At 33.2% G+C, this 18,106-nt stretch overlaps 2 protein-coding genes across 3 annotated transcripts; one reads left to right on the forward strand and one right to left on the reverse strand.

Annotated features, from left to right (window-relative positions):
• The first annotated feature begins 3,440 nt into the window (after nucleotides 1-3,440).
• LOC102623048 (CBS domain-containing protein CBSX1, chloroplastic) lies at nucleotides 3,441-7,819 on the forward strand. 2 transcript variants are annotated; one of them, XM_015526145.3, is made up of 8 exons: nucleotides 3,441-3,795; nucleotides 4,227-4,314; nucleotides 4,398-4,462; nucleotides 5,228-5,276; nucleotides 5,827-5,879; nucleotides 7,077-7,192; nucleotides 7,317-7,366; nucleotides 7,479-7,819. In XM_015526145.3, exons 1-8 carry the CDS (start codon nucleotides 3,565-3,567, stop codon nucleotides 7,538-7,540), a joined length of 714 nt encoding a protein of 237 aa, XP_015381631.2. In that variant the 5' UTR covers nucleotides 3,441-3,564; the 3' UTR covers nucleotides 7,541-7,819. The 2 variants fall into 2 exon arrangements, with proteins under 2 accessions (XP_015381631.2, XP_006494468.2); XM_006494405.4 differs by having other exon boundaries at nucleotides 3,447-3,795; nucleotides 7,317-7,374.
• Nucleotides 7,820-9,656: 1,837 nt separating this feature from the next.
• LOC102623324 (ethylene-responsive transcription factor ERF011) lies at nucleotides 9,657-10,883 on the reverse strand. The gene has a single exon (XM_006494406.4). It carries the CDS (start codon nucleotides 10,522-10,524, stop codon nucleotides 10,057-10,059), a length of 468 nt encoding a protein of 155 aa, XP_006494469.2. The 5' UTR covers nucleotides 10,525-10,883; the 3' UTR covers nucleotides 9,657-10,056.
• Nucleotides 10,884-18,106: the final 7,223 nt, after the last annotated feature.

Below are 18,106 nucleotides of genomic sequence, written 5' to 3' on the forward strand. Positions count from 1 at the left end.
TAACATGTATTTTGCACCACCTTTATTTTCACATTTGTATCAACTAACCACTTTTACATTAACACTATTAAATAATTTTAATAAAATGACAATTTTACCCCCAAATAAATTAAAAGACTATTTTATCTTATAAAAACTTTTAAAATTAAAAATTATAATAATAAAAATGTCCCTAAATTTAATAAAAAATAAATCCAAAATAGAGGTGCTCAACTGATTTTTACTAAATTTAGATTTTACAAAATTTTAATAATTATTTTTATTAAAAATTATAATTTTACAAAATTTTAATAAAATAAATGAATTTATTTATTAAAAAATGATAATTTTGTAAAATTTTATTAAAATAGCTGAATTTATTTCTTAAAAGAATAAATCCTAAAATTTTAATAATTCATGGGATTTTTATTAAATCCTAAAATTTTGCAATTATTTTTATAATTATAATTTTATATTAAAATAATTTTTATTAAAAATAAAAATTCTAATTTTGGGATTTATTTTTATTAAATTTAGAGATATTTTTATCATTATAATTTTTTTAAAATTTTTATAAAATAAAATGGTCTTTTAATTTATTTGGGGGTAAAATTATCATTTTATTAAAATTATTTAATAGTGTTAATGTAAAAGTAGTTAGTTGATACAAATGTGAAAAGAAAAGGTGGTGTAAAGTACATGTTAAAATTTTGTAGTGGTTGGATGAACATAAGGCAAAATAAAAGTGGTGTAATGATAATTTTCCTAATTATAAATTGATATTATTCAAGTGTATTGATTAAGTTATTAGGATTGACTAATATCGACTTCTACATCACTGGCATCTCAACTTGCTACCCCTTGTTTCTTTATATATATCCTACAATCCTAACTTTTGATTAATTTTAAATATCAAGTCTGGATGGAAGAAACTCCTTTAAAAATTTAGTGATATAATTTTGCCATAACTTAATCATTTTAACCAAATCTCAAATTAATGAATTTTATTCCTCTTAGCTTAAACCGAAAAAAAAAATTACTGATTCTGGTTTTTTTCAAAATATAAAATCATTTGCAATCTGCATTCTTGATTTTCCTCAATTTTATTAATTTCCAACCAGTTGTTGCATTTGTGACGCGCTTAAATGTTATCAACCAAATTGTTGCATTTGCTAAGCTGTTTTTTGATTGTCAGGCTCACGCTCAACCCAGTGGGCTAGTAGTTGGTCTGCAATTTACCTGCCAATTACCGGACAAAGAAGTAAACCTCAATTGTTGCGTGGCTGCTTCCTAAATCGTTGGATTTCAATTAATTCGTATCCAACGTTCAGTTGACTACCGAACAAAATTGGGGACAGATACGTTAGCAACATATATATTAGCGGAGGAAAATGCTACTTTCCCCGGGTCAAACCCCGAAACTCATCCAAACGACGCCGTTTCATCCTTTGTTTTTTTCCTCTTTCATTCTCCCTAAACAACGCCGTTTTGGCTAAGGCAAAACCATTGCTTTCTCGTTCTCTTCCGTCTTCCCCTTCCTCTCACAGCCATTCACGATCCCTTCATATCTCATCGACAAATTCAGTGACATACACTTGGTAGGTGCAATAGCAAAGCATCTGATTTTGTTCCTCTCAATGTTCCCCAACTTGTCCAGATTCTGAACCACAATCAACACCAACAATGCCACCACCCCTGCCCCCAATGAATGCCCAGCAAATGTCAAAGTATAATTTGGGTTCCTGTCAATGAAGCCCCTTAAAATTCACACTCGGCATCGAAAATTCACACTCACCATCAAACTTTGTCTGCCCAAGTTTGTTATCAAGCAAAACTGCATAATCACCTTCTTTTGCTAGGTTAAGCCCCCTAATTGCCAAAACTATATCAGTTTTTTTTTGTAAAACAACCCAATCTGGATTGATTATAGAAGAGAAGAGAACGAGGAGACTATGCAGGCATCCTGTATTTCAGTTCGATGAAGGAAAATGGAATGAGGCAAACGAAGGGGCAGTTGGGTTCTGAAGGATTTGCAGTTGGATTTGTAAACGAATGTGGCTGTCGGTCGATGAAGAGAACGAAGCAATGGGTCTGTAGTTGGGTTAAATGAAGAGTAGAAAGAAATCAGAACAAAGATAAAAAGTAGAAGCAGAACAATGTCGTTTCAAAACAAATGAAAACAAAAAAAATAAGAGCTGAAAATGAAGACCTGTGCTGCCGTTTCAGGGTTTGACCCGGGACAAATAGCAGAACTCATTAGCGGACGCACATATATTGCCAGTAACTATGGCCAATACGGCACGGCCCACCAATTTGGTGGGCCGTGCCGTGCCGTGCTCGTGCCGTGCCCAAAAAAAGCCCACCAACTTTTTTTTTTTTTGCGTGCTTAAAAAAGCCCACGTGCCTGACGTGTTTTTTTAAGCTCACCAACATAATAATAATAATAATAATAATAATAATAATAATATTCAAAATCATAATCATATTAATTTTTATTAAGAGAGCAATTAACATTTTTCTTGTATATAAAATGAAAAATATTTCATTCACAAATGAAACATATCTCTATTAAATATTAATTAAGTTATGATTTAATATTAATATGAAAAATATTTTATTATTAATTTTGTAAAAAAAATTATTTTTTATTTATAATACATAAATTTATGATATTTATAATCTTATTTATTAAAATCATGATATTTAGTTATTTACTTATTCATTTAATAAATTATAAACGTAAATAAATAATTAAATAAATATCATAAATAAAATCAAATAACATTATTCATTTAATAAATATCATAAATAAAATTATGATATTTATAATTTTATTTATTAAAATCATGATATTTACTTATTCATTTAATAAATTATAAACATAAAAGATTAGAATATTTATTTAAACTAAGATTTAATGATTTAAATTAATTTTTAAAAGTCTATGCTAAAAAATATATTAAAACATTTAATTTTAAGATATTGTACTTTAATTTCATAACATTTTATATTTACTTTTTGTTAAAAAAATTTACTTAAATATATTTTGGCCCACGTGTTATTAATGGCTCACGGGCCGCGTGCTAGCTCACTAATGAACCGTACTTATTACGTACTTTTTTGCGTGCCGTGCTTTGGCCCATCTCTTATCGTGCCGTGCTTTAAGGCCCGCGTGCCTAAAATTCTAAGCCCGGCACGGCCCACGTGCGTGCGGTGCCGTGCCTCGTGCCTCACCGAAACGTGCTCGTGCCGTGCCGTGCCGTACGGACATGTGCCATGCCTGTGCCGTACGGACATGTACCGTACCCGTGCCGTACCACGTGCCGCCCGGCCCATTGGCCATCTTTAATTGCCAGTAAGGAAAATCTGTTTTAGGAAAAAAAGAAAAAGGAAAGAAAGAAAGAAAGTCCTAATCAGTAATCATTTTGGATATTTTTATGACAGCAAAGCAAAGCGCAGTCTTAATAACAGTTCACAATTTCACATAAGGCCGGATCGGTATATCTTGTTCAGCTCACAACAAATCCCATCCTCCTCGAGTCCATTAAATTAATTCCCCAAAACGCACCCGGAGTAAAAACAAAAATGGACTCGATTGTACTCCCACACTCAATCTCCGTCGCGCGCCTACGCGCCCCCCCTGCCGGTCGTACCAGTGGTCGTACTTCATTCGCTCTCCAGCTGCCATGCCTACTTCTCTCTCGTCCCGGTTGTAGAGTGTTCTCAGTGTTGGCGACCTCATCCGATCGCGTCTCGGCGCTTCGCAGGTCGTCGGTTGTTTTCGCCAGTGGTACCTTGACGGCCAACTCCGCTGCGGTCTGTCATCTATCTTATCCCCCTCACAATCATATTCATGTATATTGTGAACTTGTTTAATTGTTGCTGTCTGCTGTATGCTTTTTTATTAGCTTTGTTTAATTAATCAGTTCTCGTTTTGCTTTGCTCAGTTACTGTAATTCATGAAGGAATTGGACAATTTTAAAGCTTCTATTCCTTTGACCTTTTCTATTTTCGATTATGTCTGGGATTTGAGATGTTGTCGCTTTTGTCCACAACACAACTTACATAATTTGGAATCACTGCCCCTCAAAGTATAATTTTATGTTTAGTAGACACTTCAGCTGTCGTGCTTTCATTTTTTTTTTTTTTTTTTGTAACCTTGAACACTTCAGCTGTGTCTCGACATGTATATGTTTGTTGTAATTTTTTATATGAACGTGCTTCTTGACCTGTTAATATACCTGCAGCCGAGCAGTGGAGTTTATACGGTTGGTGATTTCATGACAACAAAAGAGGAGTTGCATGTGGTAAAACCTACAACGACTGTAGATGAAGGTATTTGTTATTCCTGCATCAATGTCACCAAATGTGTAATGATGTTTTCTCATTTTCTAATGCATCAGCCTTTGTGCCAACAGCTCTGGAAATTCTTGTAGAGAAGAGAATTACTGGTTTTCCTGTGATTGATGATGACTGGAAATTGGCAAGTTTTCCTTACCTTTGGTTCTGAGTTTGTCTTGAGTGCTTTTGCTGATATTGATATTAGTTTGATAGATATGTTCATTAAACATAAACAATCATCTGTGTGGATTCTTTATGCCTAGAGGTTCACCCGTAGGCCGTAGCTTGCAAAACTTGAAAACAGCCAAATATTGACAAAGTTTGTATTATCATATTTCATTTCTCAATTCCTTCATTGATCTGTTGGAGAACGCTGGATAATTGGAAGTAAAGGGTTTTCACATTGGGCACACTGGGCTTTTAATTAGAGCATTGCTTTCCAGTTCACTGAAACTAACAACAAAGCAGAGAACTCCGTCTTCTAAAACAAGCATGAATAATTCCTTCTTCTGGTTAAGGATATTGTCGCTTATCATTGTCTGGTTTAGCTTTGATAATATAACCCTTCCCTTTGCTTTGAATTAAACATGCGCGTATTTCAAAAGCAATTATTTTTCCAAGACGGTAATGACACCCCCCCTGGTACAACCAATTACCAAATGAGGAAGTTTAGGATGGTGAGGACGAGCCCTTTTCTACATACAATTACCAGATGAAAATTGCTTTATTGTACTGGGGTGTTGTATCAATTTTAGGTGTTTTCTTCTTGATAAATTCTTGCTTATTTATTTATTTTTTTAATGTAAATCTCCATTTCCTGATGTTTGGTTTAAGACTTGTGCCTTCTATATGTTTGATGTGGAGTTAAGTCAACCTTATGTTTTCTGATACTACTTTGGTGCTGCAGGTTGGTCTTGTATCCGATTATGACTTGTTAGCATTGGACTCTATATCAGGTACACAAAATTTATCTAGATAATATTTCTGTTAGTAGTGTCATGAAGTTTTCTGATATTTTCTGCTTTTTATTTGATTGACATTGTCATAAAAACTTTCTGGTACCAGATATTAAAACATGCATTTTAAGTCAGGGATGGATGATTCAGTTTGTCTGATAAACAGATGGGCCTTTCTATGGTTTTGAATTGTGATATGTTTATAATTTTTTCTCAAAGATATATCATGTGAACGCTTTCTTTTAACTGCATTTCATGCCTAATCATTCACAAAATTTGTTTTATAGCAGCTATCTTAGTTTGGCGTACCAAAAGTACTGTTGCATCTTCTTGTCACTCCCTACTTTACCTCAAAATATGTTTTAAATTTTTAATGCACCAATGACACATTGGTATGAATAAATCTTGGGTGTTACTGTGGCATGTAAAAACATCTTTCCTTTTTTGGTGGATTGTGATCCTCATTTATTAAAATAGTATTTTTTTTATCTGTTCATTCTGTTAACCGATTATTCCTTACCTGATTTAAATGTTCCTATATTTTAATTAGGCAGCGGACGAGCTGATAACAGCATGTTTCCCGAAGTTGACAGCACTTGGAAAGTGTGTGAGAAATGTCTCTCCTTTGAAAATTATATCTGTCTTGGTAGTCTGTCTTTAAAGTTTTTAACATTTCTTCTTATTTTTGTTAATGGTTTAAAGGCGCAAAACTTCTCGTGCCCTAGTTGAACTTGACAGGGATAGGCAATGGTTATAATAGATGAAAGCGAAGTTTCCATAATTGCTTTCCATTGGATAGAATAAAGAGGTCTAGTAAACAATTGTTAGGGTTTTGGTTTCCAGAGGAATTGACCTACACTATGGTAGAGATTACTCACCAAAAAGCATTAGAGCATTAGATAATTCCGTCTGTGGCTTCTTGCTGAGATTATTTTCTTCCTTGCAGCTGTAAGTGATTTATGTGAAGCTTAAGTTTACGTTCGATTTGACTTGAACCTGACCTTAGTAATTAAAGCACCGTATTAATCAAGTCATCCTATTATCTGGGGTCTAAGTTTACGTACTTGGAGTTAGCTGCATAAATGAATCAGGCTTCTTGCTTTTTTACCCACATCTACAATTTGTTCTGCCCTCAGCCTTCTGTCGATTTTATGGTTCTTTCAATTTGAATCAAACAACCCTTCCTTATATCTGCATCCATTGGTTTCTACGTCTTTGATTGCACCATCTTGAACAACTTCCACACAACTTGTTGCCATTCTCTCTGGGAGTCTTTGGAGGCATGCTCTCTTTTCCTCTTTCCTTCACCTTCTCCTGATGCATACAAATCTTATGGTTAAATAGCTTTCGTTCTTGTCCATTTTTCTAAGCAACTTACTTCTGGGCTCCAGCTGTTTGTTGTGTTGAACACTAGGCCCTCTCTTGGACCGCTTTTATTTGGCAAAGCTTCATCAACAAAGTCCCTTATTTCCTGAGCAGGTGTTTCTTATGCTAGGATTATTATTGATATTAATGGGTTTTCTAAAAGAAGGATTATGTTGTGCACAACCTGGTCAGAGAATTTATAATTGAAAGCTGTGACTCTTACTGAGTGTTTAGTTCATAAGCGTTCTCTTAGTCTGTACCTTGGGTTAATCTATAATGTCAAATCAGTATTTTATTTATTTATTAATTGATTACAGTCATCAATGTCGACTAGACTGTCAAATTGAAGTGGCAGTGTTGATTTGTTTGTTAAATTGCTCTCTGGCTGTGAGTGCAATTCTCAATTTTTCTTTTTAATTCTCAAAATTACCACAGACATTCAACGAGGTGCAGAAGTTGCTTAGTAAAACCAATGGGAAGATGGTGGGTGACTTAATGACGCCGGCCCCAGTTGTAGTTCGGGAAACGACTAATCTTGAGGATGCTGCTAGGTCCTCTCATAGTTTCTTTTAAAATTTTTTGGAAATAGCTTCTCTATGCTTGCTTTTGTACCAACGATCTAAATTTTTGCAACCTAAATATTGAATATCTGAATTGGTGTCAATCTAATGTCAGATTGTTACTTGAGACAAAATACCGCAGACTTCCAGTCGTGGATGCTGATGGTAAGCTGGTAAGATGGAATTTTTTTTTTTTTGTTCCATCTCCTCAATTTCTTTGTGGTATCTTTGAATCATTGTTGTTTTTCACTTGACCAACCTTTTTTCACTTTAAAAGGTTGGAATTATCACAAGAGGAAATGTAGTAAGGGCGGCTCTTCAAATAAAACATGCGACTGAAATGGGAGCACAATAGCAACAATTTGTTGAAGAAATTTAGGCAGCCTTTGATTCTGCAACCATCTCGGAACTATACAGATAGAGTGGTGGCGGCGTGTACCCCCCTACTGACCCATTTGATTACTGTTTAGAATAATAAGTAACTTTCTGTAATCTTTATATCTCCACTTCTCTGTTAAAATCTTATTTGCAAAAGATAAAAATTCTTTTGCTTATTGTATTAATGTCTACCTTGAAGTTTTGAGTTTAGTTTATGATTAAAAATATTGTATATTGAAATATCGTTGTAAAGCGCCTAAATACTATTCATGGGAAGTCACTGACGTATATAATTTTTCTTTTCTTTGGGGGAAATATATATAATAGATAATCAAAGTCCTGTAGTCTATTAAATGTATTGGCCAATTTTAAAAATATTATCTAAATATTATTGGCAGGGTGCACAGATTATAGATAATGTGCTGTGCTATGTGCCGGTCCTTGTAGGGTACTTCTTGATTCTAAGGTGCTCGTTATGTATGGGCTGTTCTTTCCCCTCCCCACCACACACCCCCCCCCCCCCCTTCCCCCAACACCAAGTTGGATTGTTTCCAATTGTCCCTTAAAGAAGTCGTGTTTTGGCCTGTATGGCAGTAAAATCTCCCTCTTTGACGGCCGAATCCCGTTGGGAGATTCTCGCACAAAGTTTGTGCAAAACACAAATACGGGTATCAGCACCTCGGAATGTTGAAGGGCTTGCAGAGTACTATTTTATTTTTGAAGTTCACGTTATGGGCGTATTGAAAAACTCGATGTGAGAAGAAAAATTGTTGGTTTGTTTGATAACCTCTTGCTTAGATCAAATAGACTCAAATTATCAAAATGATGAGTGCCCATGTGTTAATGCCAAAGTGTTTTCATTGATACAAATTGCAAATCAGAAATAGTTGTAAAAATCCTTTGGTGGCTGTTAGAACTTTTGATAAAAGATCTGGTGGTTGATAGATAATTTTCCAGTTTAATTGGTGCCCAAAACTAAAATTATTGACCGGTAAAGACAGGCCTGGACTGTCAGATGGGCCAACGACACCGACAAGGGTTACTGTGGCCCATTGGACGTTGGAGAATATTCAAATAAAATAAATGCTTCTGTCTGTTATTGGCCAAAAAACCCAAGCAGGGTGGTTGAGCTGAAGTTGTTACTGGTTTATATTTCATAAGCAGTGATGGTGATGATTTTAACTCCACTTAAAAACTCGTGAAATTTGAACTCCACCGTCCACAGGTGGGTGCCATCCACATTAAAATAATATAAATATCAGAAGTTGTTCAAATTTCCCCTTAATAACATTAACATTTAATATCTATCACCTTAATAATAAACAAATTTCTTCCGCTAATTGTGGGGCAGAAAGTTGAGTTGTCATCTAGTCCTCCTTTTTAAGTGGCGTACAAGTTGGGAGTTAAAACAAAATAATAATCGGAGTCAAAAAGCTTCTCATTCAGAAATTGGAATGCCGAGAACAGGTTACCGATTTTATCTCCAAGTTATGGAGGACACGGACGGTGATTTGACAAATTTATGGGAAAGTCTGAAAATAGCAAAACCCAACCAAAATGAATCGAAGCAAAGCCACACACACGGACGCCTCTGCCCCCGCGCACACATTTAAGAATAAGATAACAGCACAACGTATTTGTACAAACTCATGCGCGCGCGCGCACTGCACTAAAACAGAAACAGCGGCGGCGAACCATGAAAATACCTAACTCTTTTAAACTCGAAATCGTATTCATCATATTCATATCCATCAAAACCACTTTTTCAGTAGTTATAACTTTAGTGGTTAGAACACCCACTTGCACCAACTGCCAGGATATGTAGGCCATTCCTGTTCCCAAACTCTCTCACTCTTTTCCTTTTCCGTCCATTATCATCTTCTTTTTATAATTTCATTTTTTAGGTTCCATCCCTATCCATCATCCTCTCCCTATTTTATTTATTTACATCACATGAAAATGAAGACTCGGGATTCAGAAGCCACATATCAATCATCAATCTAACACAAATTAAGAAAAGAAAAAAAAAAAACAAAAAACAAATACCCCACTATCTCAAAATTGAGGAGGAGAAACAAAAAAAAAAAAGAGTAGTGCATATGCTGATAATTATAACTAATATAAACTAATATACAATTACCCCCATTTCTTTTTTACACAGTACAAAATTTATACCGCTACTACTACTACTACTACTTCTACTGTTACTAGTACTAAATATTATTACTAATCCACATACAGTATATGGAGATTAAAGAGAAAAGATGTAGAGACGAATACTAACGCCTTCATCATAATTCATTTTCGTTTCTTCGGCCGTCGTCACCGTACACTTAACTCCTCGGCGCACGTTAGCGTCGCCAACCAGTGCTCAGTGAAAGTGAAAACCAATTTTTTTTTTTTCTTTTTCTTTCGGGAAAACGTCTCGTTTCTTTCGCTATCTTAGTGTAGCGGAGCAGAGCAGAGCTAGTTTAATTTTAGTTTGTTTGCCAGTCGGCGCCATCCAAATCCTCCGGGTCGGGTAACTTATTCAAATCGACCCGGTTCAAAAATCCGGAATCATTATGAGGCGGAGGAATCTCTTGGTCCGGGGTGTTGTGGAGGGCGGATTCGATGGCGTCGACCCGGGCGCCGACTTCAGTAGCCTTCTTCCTAATGAAAGCGGCGGACATGTCAGCGGCCCCGACGGCGCCTTCTCCTCTGAGGAGGTCGGGGAAGTTGAGCCTGGCGGAGGGGCCCCGGAGATAAAAGACGGCCGTATCGTAAGCTCGAGCGGCGGCGACAGGGGTGGAGTAAGAGCCGAGCCAGATTCTGGAGCGCTTGTTGGGCTCCCTTATCTCAGCCACCCACTTTCCCCACTTCCTCATCCTAATCCCCTTATAAGGCCTGTCCATCGATCTCTTCCTCGCCGCCGTAGTCTCCGCCACCGCGGGTCCGCCCTGCATGCTGGCTGGCTGGCTCAATCAACTCAACTCCCTTTCTATTTTCCGGAACTGGCCTCCTTTGAAACTGAAAGAATTAATAATATTCTCTAACCATACACTTGATGATGAATACGCACATACATACACGCATACATATGTATGAATTATGATATGATGATTTTCGTAATCTTGAGAGAGCGGGGGATGGGGGTGAGAAAAGAGAGAATCTAAAAGTCACCGACAAAATCTGGGGCAGGAGTTATACAATATAAAGAAAGGAGGCGTGTGCTGCTGTTGTTGTTTGTTGTTTCCAGATATGTAATAAAATTAAATAAATAAATAATTTTTTTTTCAAAAAATAAAATAAACTAAATTAAAAACATTAGGGAAAGAAGAGCCCAAAGAGACGGACGTAGTAGAGCTTAGAGCTTCGAGCCTATTGCTGTTGTGAGAATGTCTTTGGTGCGTCTCTAACGTTGTTTCTTATCCATTCATCATGACCGCCTGCGAAAATTTCCTTTTCGTTTTTCATTTAAGTTCGCAATTTTGGAAACGGAGACAATAAATAAATTTTTTATTTTTAATAAAATGTTTCACAAAAGGGCAGTGGATTCTCTATTTCTTTCCTTAATATTATTATTATTATTATCATCATCATTATTAATTATTGTGATTTTTATGTGATGTGTTTATTTCTCTTTATTTATTTATTTTTTTATATTTACATATTTGCTAAGTGGTGACTGGTCACTAATTATGGGTGGTGGTGACTCCTGAGTGTGTCGTTTGTGGAATTCTAAGGTTTACGAAAGGCCTTGTTCGTTTGTTAGTCGTGGTGACTCATGAAATAGGATGAGAATTGAGAGGGAGAGAGATCAAAATCCACTGTGTCAATGTTCGAGTACCGACGATTTAATATTAATCTATTAAATATTTAAAATAAAGTGATAAATATTTTTTTGTCATTTAAGATTGTTTTGGGATAAGTTTTGAGATGCTTAAAAATAATTTTAAAAAATTAAAGTTAATTTTAATGTTTAGTAAATTTGTTTAAAATCCACATTTTGGCAAAATCACCATATCCTATACCCAATTTTTAAATTTATCTTTATTCAATTAAGAAATAAAATCACTAAATTTAATGACATGATAGTTATAAACAATTGTGTTAGGATAATAAAAAATTAATAAATTAAAATATTTATTTTAATTGTCCATTATCATATATTCACGGTAAAAAAATATAATTGATACATATTTATAAATGTATAAATAAATTTTATTAAATGCTTAACTTAGTATACTTGAAGCTGATTATTCTTACAACATAATTAATAATTATTATTTTAAAAACTACATCATTTAATAAATGATAATTATTTTAAAAATTACGTCGGTACCAATCTAACTTTTAATTAAAAAAGAGGCATCTAACACAAATTTAAAATTTGAAACTTAAATATTGTTATCCTTAACATTAGTGATGACTGCTTCTCCTCTCGTATGACCTTTACTTGGGTTATTACTTAAGTTTATACATGAAATATTTTTTTTTTTTTTTGGGTCTTTCCAAAATTTGTAGAAGACTTTTTATTGGAAACGGTCGGGTAACCCAAAAAGAAATAGAAAACATAATTTATGACCGCGTATATTCTAGGCAAATAATTGGAGACCTTTTCTAAATTTACTCTATTTGTACCGTCCTCTGGGAATTTGTCCTTTTAGTTACGATTCCATAATGGGTTTATTATTATTATTTTTTTGAAAGATTTTTATTGTTCAATAACCCAAAAAAAAAAAAAAAAAAGAAAGAAAGAAAGAAAGTAGGTCGGTGGTCGGTGGATAGATACCGTTATGAATTGACTTTTCCTCCACGCAAGGACAATTCGCATGAATGGACCTTTTTGTCCTCGTCGAATCCATTTGCATCGTCAGAGGTTGGAAGATACTATGGTCATTTAAGGCGGTAATGGCCCACAGAGGGAAGAAGCGTTGGGCAGCTAATGTTTATGATTGATTTAAGGGTCGGCCTAATTGTTTATTTATGGATTAAGTATTGATATTATAAGTAAATTGGTTTCTTAATGATACTCTGTTTGGTGATAACAACCAACAACACCCGCATGTTTTTGTAATGACATTAGATATGTCGATTCGGCTTGTGTTGCGTATATTTAATTAAATATGTCGAAACACTTGCACGTTAAAAATTAAATCAAGGTGTACAAATGTGAAGAGCCATCATTTGTCGACATACTTTGTCACCGCATGTGATTTGCAAAAACACTCGAGAATTAAGAGTAAAATTGGCTAAATCCTATAACAATTTTTATTATATAGTCATTGGTAATCCCGCTTAATTAAGTCAAAAAGTTGAAAGGCAAAATTAATCTATTAATTTTAGCTTTGTTTGATTTTATATTATATACGGTGAAATAAACGTTAATTGTGTTTAATGATAAAAATTGAGCTGAGTTTTTTCAAGATACTATATGTTAATAAAATAAACTTTGTTAATTCTTTATCAAACAATTTTGTGAGATAAGCTTGCTACGATTTACAAATCACAATTACAAATACAATAGGTATCAAATACTCAATAATTTCTAAACAAAAATACTAAATGGAGCCTTAATTACTAGCTTTATGTGTGTAATCTTACGGTCTATATTTATCATACATACATCATCGCAAACGAACTTCTGACTAAATATAAACAATCTAAAACTACTATATAGAGCTAATAAATAAATTTAATATTTTAGGCATGTTTGATACTGAGGTTGGGTACTTGTAACTTAAATGTTACAATATTAAAGGAACTTATAATTAACTGTTGTATCTTGAAAGTTAAGTTAATTTGATTAACCAATTTTATGATCAAAGACTTATAATATTTTTATTATTTTTGTAAAAATTATGTTTATTACACATAATTAACTTTTATTTAACAGTTATAATTTTTTTTTTTATAACAATTGTTACTTGAAAGTTACAGTACATCAATATTAAACACGACCTTCGTTGACAACGTAATAGTCTGCAACGCTGAGAGACTATTGCTGGAAGGAGTTTAGCATTTGTATAGTCCACAAAAAAATTCCTAGTACCACATATTGCATGATGAGAGGCCATTCTTTTTCAGAATGCGAGCCATAATTATACATTTATTTATTTTTTTTTTATTTTTTTATTTTACAGCTGCATGCTTTATTCGCCCACGTGAATGTAATTGAATGGCATTCATTGATGTATTCTGAAATGATGATACGTGGAATCAGCTTCTCGTTATCATTGCAATATGCTAATACTATACGATGGGATCAAATGTAAGTTCTTCTCATGATAAAAACGGCATTATACTCCATTGATATTTATAATCTAAACACCTAGACTCAAAAGAAGCTCGATTGATTTATTTATTTTTTAAAAAATATTTAAAAATAAAACCAACTAATTCACAACGAGACATAATAAAACTCAAACTATTGACCTTGAAAATGATTAAGATAGATAGGTGCCATCAACTCGACCAAACAGTGATTTAGAAATGGGTACATTTGTATGAATTCGCCATTCGATCAATATAACTTCACATGTCTGTGTATGTCGTTTCTTTAGCAACAGAATCGAACATATTTTATGCCTAAGTTTGGACGCAAGTCAATTGTAATAGAATCGTTCCATTGGGTTTTATTTACTACAAGCTAGGGTATCAATAAGATGTTCATTTTTTTTTTTTTGGGTTCCCCTCCCCCGCAGTGGACCTTAGCTGTGAAACAGTTGGCACATGTAAATGCAAGGCACCATCTATAATATATAATTTTGCATATTAAGGGACCACAGCATATGGAACCAAGGTACGCGTCAACTTATGAGAAAATATTGTTCATGAGAAGACAATATATAAAAATATGAACATATAAGATTACCTGCGATCGATATTGTATATGTGGCTGTTGATAAACTTAAAGATCTTGTCTCTTTTGGGAATATTCAACTGCTTCAATCACCTCTTCGATTTTTCCATCAAATTTAAACCGTGTTATGGATACACGTATACACTAATGACCAGATCTTGTTCATAGAAAAAGAGGGCGAAAAAATTTGATAATAACAATAATAAAAATGGCGATTTTATGCCAGCTGCCCGTGGTCGGTCCCTTCTCTAATGCGAAATCAACAATCATAATAAACGACGATTGATCAATAGAGTCCCTTCTCTTATGTGAAATAAATGGCCTTGTTTGAATACTTGTACAAATGTTGTTTGATTCCTGTTTGAATTCGATTCATGTGCGTTTGAGCTATTACGTGGGATAATTGATTGATGATCCTTTAAGGAAATGATCAAATTAAATGGTTTAATTTAGTATTTAGTTGATAGATTGGAGACAAATCACTTGACCCAAAAGCAAAAAAGTATTCGAATAAGGATTTGTTTGTCAATCCTCTCAAGTTTGAAGTTTTATTAATTTCATTTTTTTAAAAATTTTACTTGTTTGTTTTTAATAACTCATGTCCGATTTCAGACGTTTACATTTAAATGAAAATAGTAAACTTTTGTGATTTTTATTTGAATAAAAAAAATTGAATGAGAAATAAATATTATATCCCAAAAATATTTATATCAAATATACTTATTTTTAAAACTATAAAACATAATCACTTCATTAATTTATTTTGACTTATAAGAATATAAATGTCAAATAACAATTTTTAAGATTTTTTTTATAAAACAAACTAGGTGCTGCTTATATTTAGATATTAAAAAAAAAATCATCCAGACTTTTTAGAAAAATTCTAAATCCTTTCAGATTTCAAACAAACAATAAACGCTATCTAAATTATAACATGTATAAATTAAATCATAACTCTGCTTGTTTAATAAATGAATCAAAATTGTCTAATGATCGGAGCTCTTTTTTAACCTTTAAAAGATATAGTGTCATGTGTTTTAATGATTCTAATAACTATTAAGTGCTGTCAAAATTTAAAAAAAAAAAAAAAAAACTATTAAGCATAAGTAAGTAATATAATACAGTGTGATTGGTATGAAAAGTTATCCTCGCACGAAACATAAAATAATAATAATTGAGCATAATGATTGATACCGTCCAGGAATGTAAAGTTGGACGCGGGAGACGCTGCCTAGCTACTAGTGGATAAGAATGAAAAAATAAAAATAAAAAATCTAATCTTGGCTCTATTAATCAAAGAATTTTCCAATCAAATTCATCAGTATTTAGTTATAGAGATAGGAGCCGGCCAGGCTGCAGCAGTTTGGGGGCCGACCAACGCAAATTGCTATTGCTTGGTCAATCTGCCGTCCAAATATTCCACTCGTACCTATCCAACTGGAAACGACCTGAAATCCTTGGGCAAAATTATTGTCGATCGATGATCACTTTTCATTTTCTCGGCGAACTGTTGCCAGATTTTCCAGCTCTGGCTTTTGGCCTTTTTGTTGTTGACGATGATAACAATAATAATATTATTAATAAACTTGGTGTAGAACTTACAATTTCTAATTCGTATTTCATTAGACTAATATGGTAATGGGTTTTGACTATGTAAAGGAAAATGTTGGATTTGATCATAGGGTACTTTTGGAATTGATGTGCTGTAGTTTTTAAACTGTAGTTGCAGTAGAAAAAAAATTGTAAGTACGAAACAAAAATTAATAATATATAGTAAATGTAAATTTTAAATAATAATTTTGATAAAATTATTAAAGATATAATAAATTCACCATTATATAAGTGAAAAATCATATCAACTTAGTTTTCAAATTACAGCAGTTAGTGTTTACCAAACATTTTACTGCTGTAGTTTTACAGCTATTCAACCTCAATTCCAAACGCACTCATAGTGGCATTGAGAGATATTCATTAAAAAGGAAGAAGATTCCCCGAAAATTCATTCATGACTTAACGTTGTCTCGCACATAAAGTAATAGCTTCCACACTCAACAATGGTGTTTGGCATTGTTTGCTGCCATATTGGAGCTTGCTAAACATAGCCGTCTTAGAATTATTAGGGTGACAACGTAACACTCGTTAGTTGTTATGCCTTAAGAGACAATTCACACGCCCTCTCATTCAAAGTAGCCAAGTCTTTCGGTCAAACCAAAGATTTTTCATTATATAGATAGATTTTTAAATAACATACGGTTAAGAGGGTCTTTGATGCTTCAAGAGCATTAACTATTTGCCATATGCATTAAAATATTATCACTGTTGATTGAAGTGTATGCGTGAATGATAAAAGATTAATACTTTTGAAATATCCAAAAAAAGAAATTTCATTCTCAAGTTATTATATTTCATGTTAGTAGAAAAAAAAAAGAAAAAAAAGAAGATTTACTATCTTCAATAATTTTTCTTTTCTAAAAGGTTTTTATTTCGACCAATAAACGAATTCATACTCCATGGTTTTTCTTTTGCTAAAAAAATTTATATCGATCAATTAATAATTAAATTCGTTACATCATATAACATAATAAAAAATTATCATTGAAATGCGACCCTCTATTCAACTTATTTTTTTTTATGTCTTTTTTATTGCCTTATCTTTTAGGTGGGTATTAAATAACTATAAGCAAACAAATCGCAACCATTAAAATTAAAAGGGGACACGTCTAAATAGATCTTAAAAAGGAAATAAAAGACAAGACGTATAAATGATCTGAAAACATCACCCCCATTACACGGCGTCATAATCTCAAGCAATTAGCGTTGCCCAAAGAGAAAAGGGAAATCGATAATCGTCTTCATCGTTATTAATTTATCAACCAAAAATTGAGTAGTCATATGAGAACTCGACACGTTATGGGGCATCCACATTGTCCACTAGTGGTTAAGTGGAAGTCCGAAAATGATTGCAAAAAGATTATTTGTCTCCCGTTCGCCTGTCTTTATGGTCCATTATATTCATCAACAATTGGCCACACACTAATTTAATTTCACACGCAAGTAGAATTAAATGATGATGAAAATGAATACTCATAGGGATCGAAAAATTTTGGTTTCATGTTACAATCTGATATGAAATTATTGATTAGTAATAATTTGATAAATTTTAAATTTTATCTTCATTATTCCTCTAAAATTTAGAACTGAAAAAAAAAATCTTTATATTTTAGAATTATAAAAATTAGAGACAATAAATGTTGCTCTCCCTCTTTATTATCTTATTGAAACCTATTGAAGAGGAAGAAAGTTTTTGTTGATGAAATGATTTTGACAACCTTTTTTTTTTTTCTAAAGCCAAAGTGAATGTTTTGACTACACGAGCGAAGAAGAAAAAAATGTTTTCTGACAACGAAGAAGATGATTATTGAAACATGAGTGGCTGCCATTGTTCTGTTTTTTTTTAATAATAATAATAATAATAATAATAATAATAATAAAATGGGGTTATTTAATCCAGTTTAGAAACAAAAATGAATACATTTTTATATTTCTTGTTTATTTAACTTTAAATAAACAAACAAATATAAAAATGTAGAGCGTGAGCTTTTGAAGGGGGGGTCGGTTGAGAGGAACCCAGATTACACTTTGACATTTGCTGCGCATTCACTGGGGCAGGGTGGTGGCGCTGA

The sequence above is a fragment of the Citrus sinensis genome, chromosome 7 (assembly GCF_022201045.2).
Source record: "Citrus sinensis cultivar Valencia sweet orange chromosome 7, DVS_A1.0, whole genome shotgun sequence".
Classification (NCBI taxonomy): domain Eukaryota; kingdom Viridiplantae; phylum Streptophyta; class Magnoliopsida; order Sapindales; family Rutaceae; genus Citrus; species Citrus sinensis.

Excerpts from the sequence above, each read along its gene's own strand:
- LOC102623048 (XM_006494405.4), top strand. The coding sequence starts at position 3,565 with ATGGACTCGATTGTACTCCCACACTCAATCTCCGTCGCGCGCCTACGC. Across the intron at positions 4,315-4,397 it reads TACAACGACTGTAGATGAAG|CTCTGGAAATTCTTGTAGAG; the intron begins GTATTTGTTATT and ends TTGTGCCAACAG. Across the intron at positions 4,463-5,227 it reads TTGATGATGACTGGAAATTG|GTTGGTCTTGTATCCGATTA; the intron begins GCAAGTTTTCCT and ends TTGGTGCTGCAG.
- LOC102623324 (XM_006494406.4), bottom strand. The coding sequence starts at position 10,524 with ATGCAGGGCGGACCCGCGGTGGCGGAGACTACGGCGGCGAGGAAGAGA.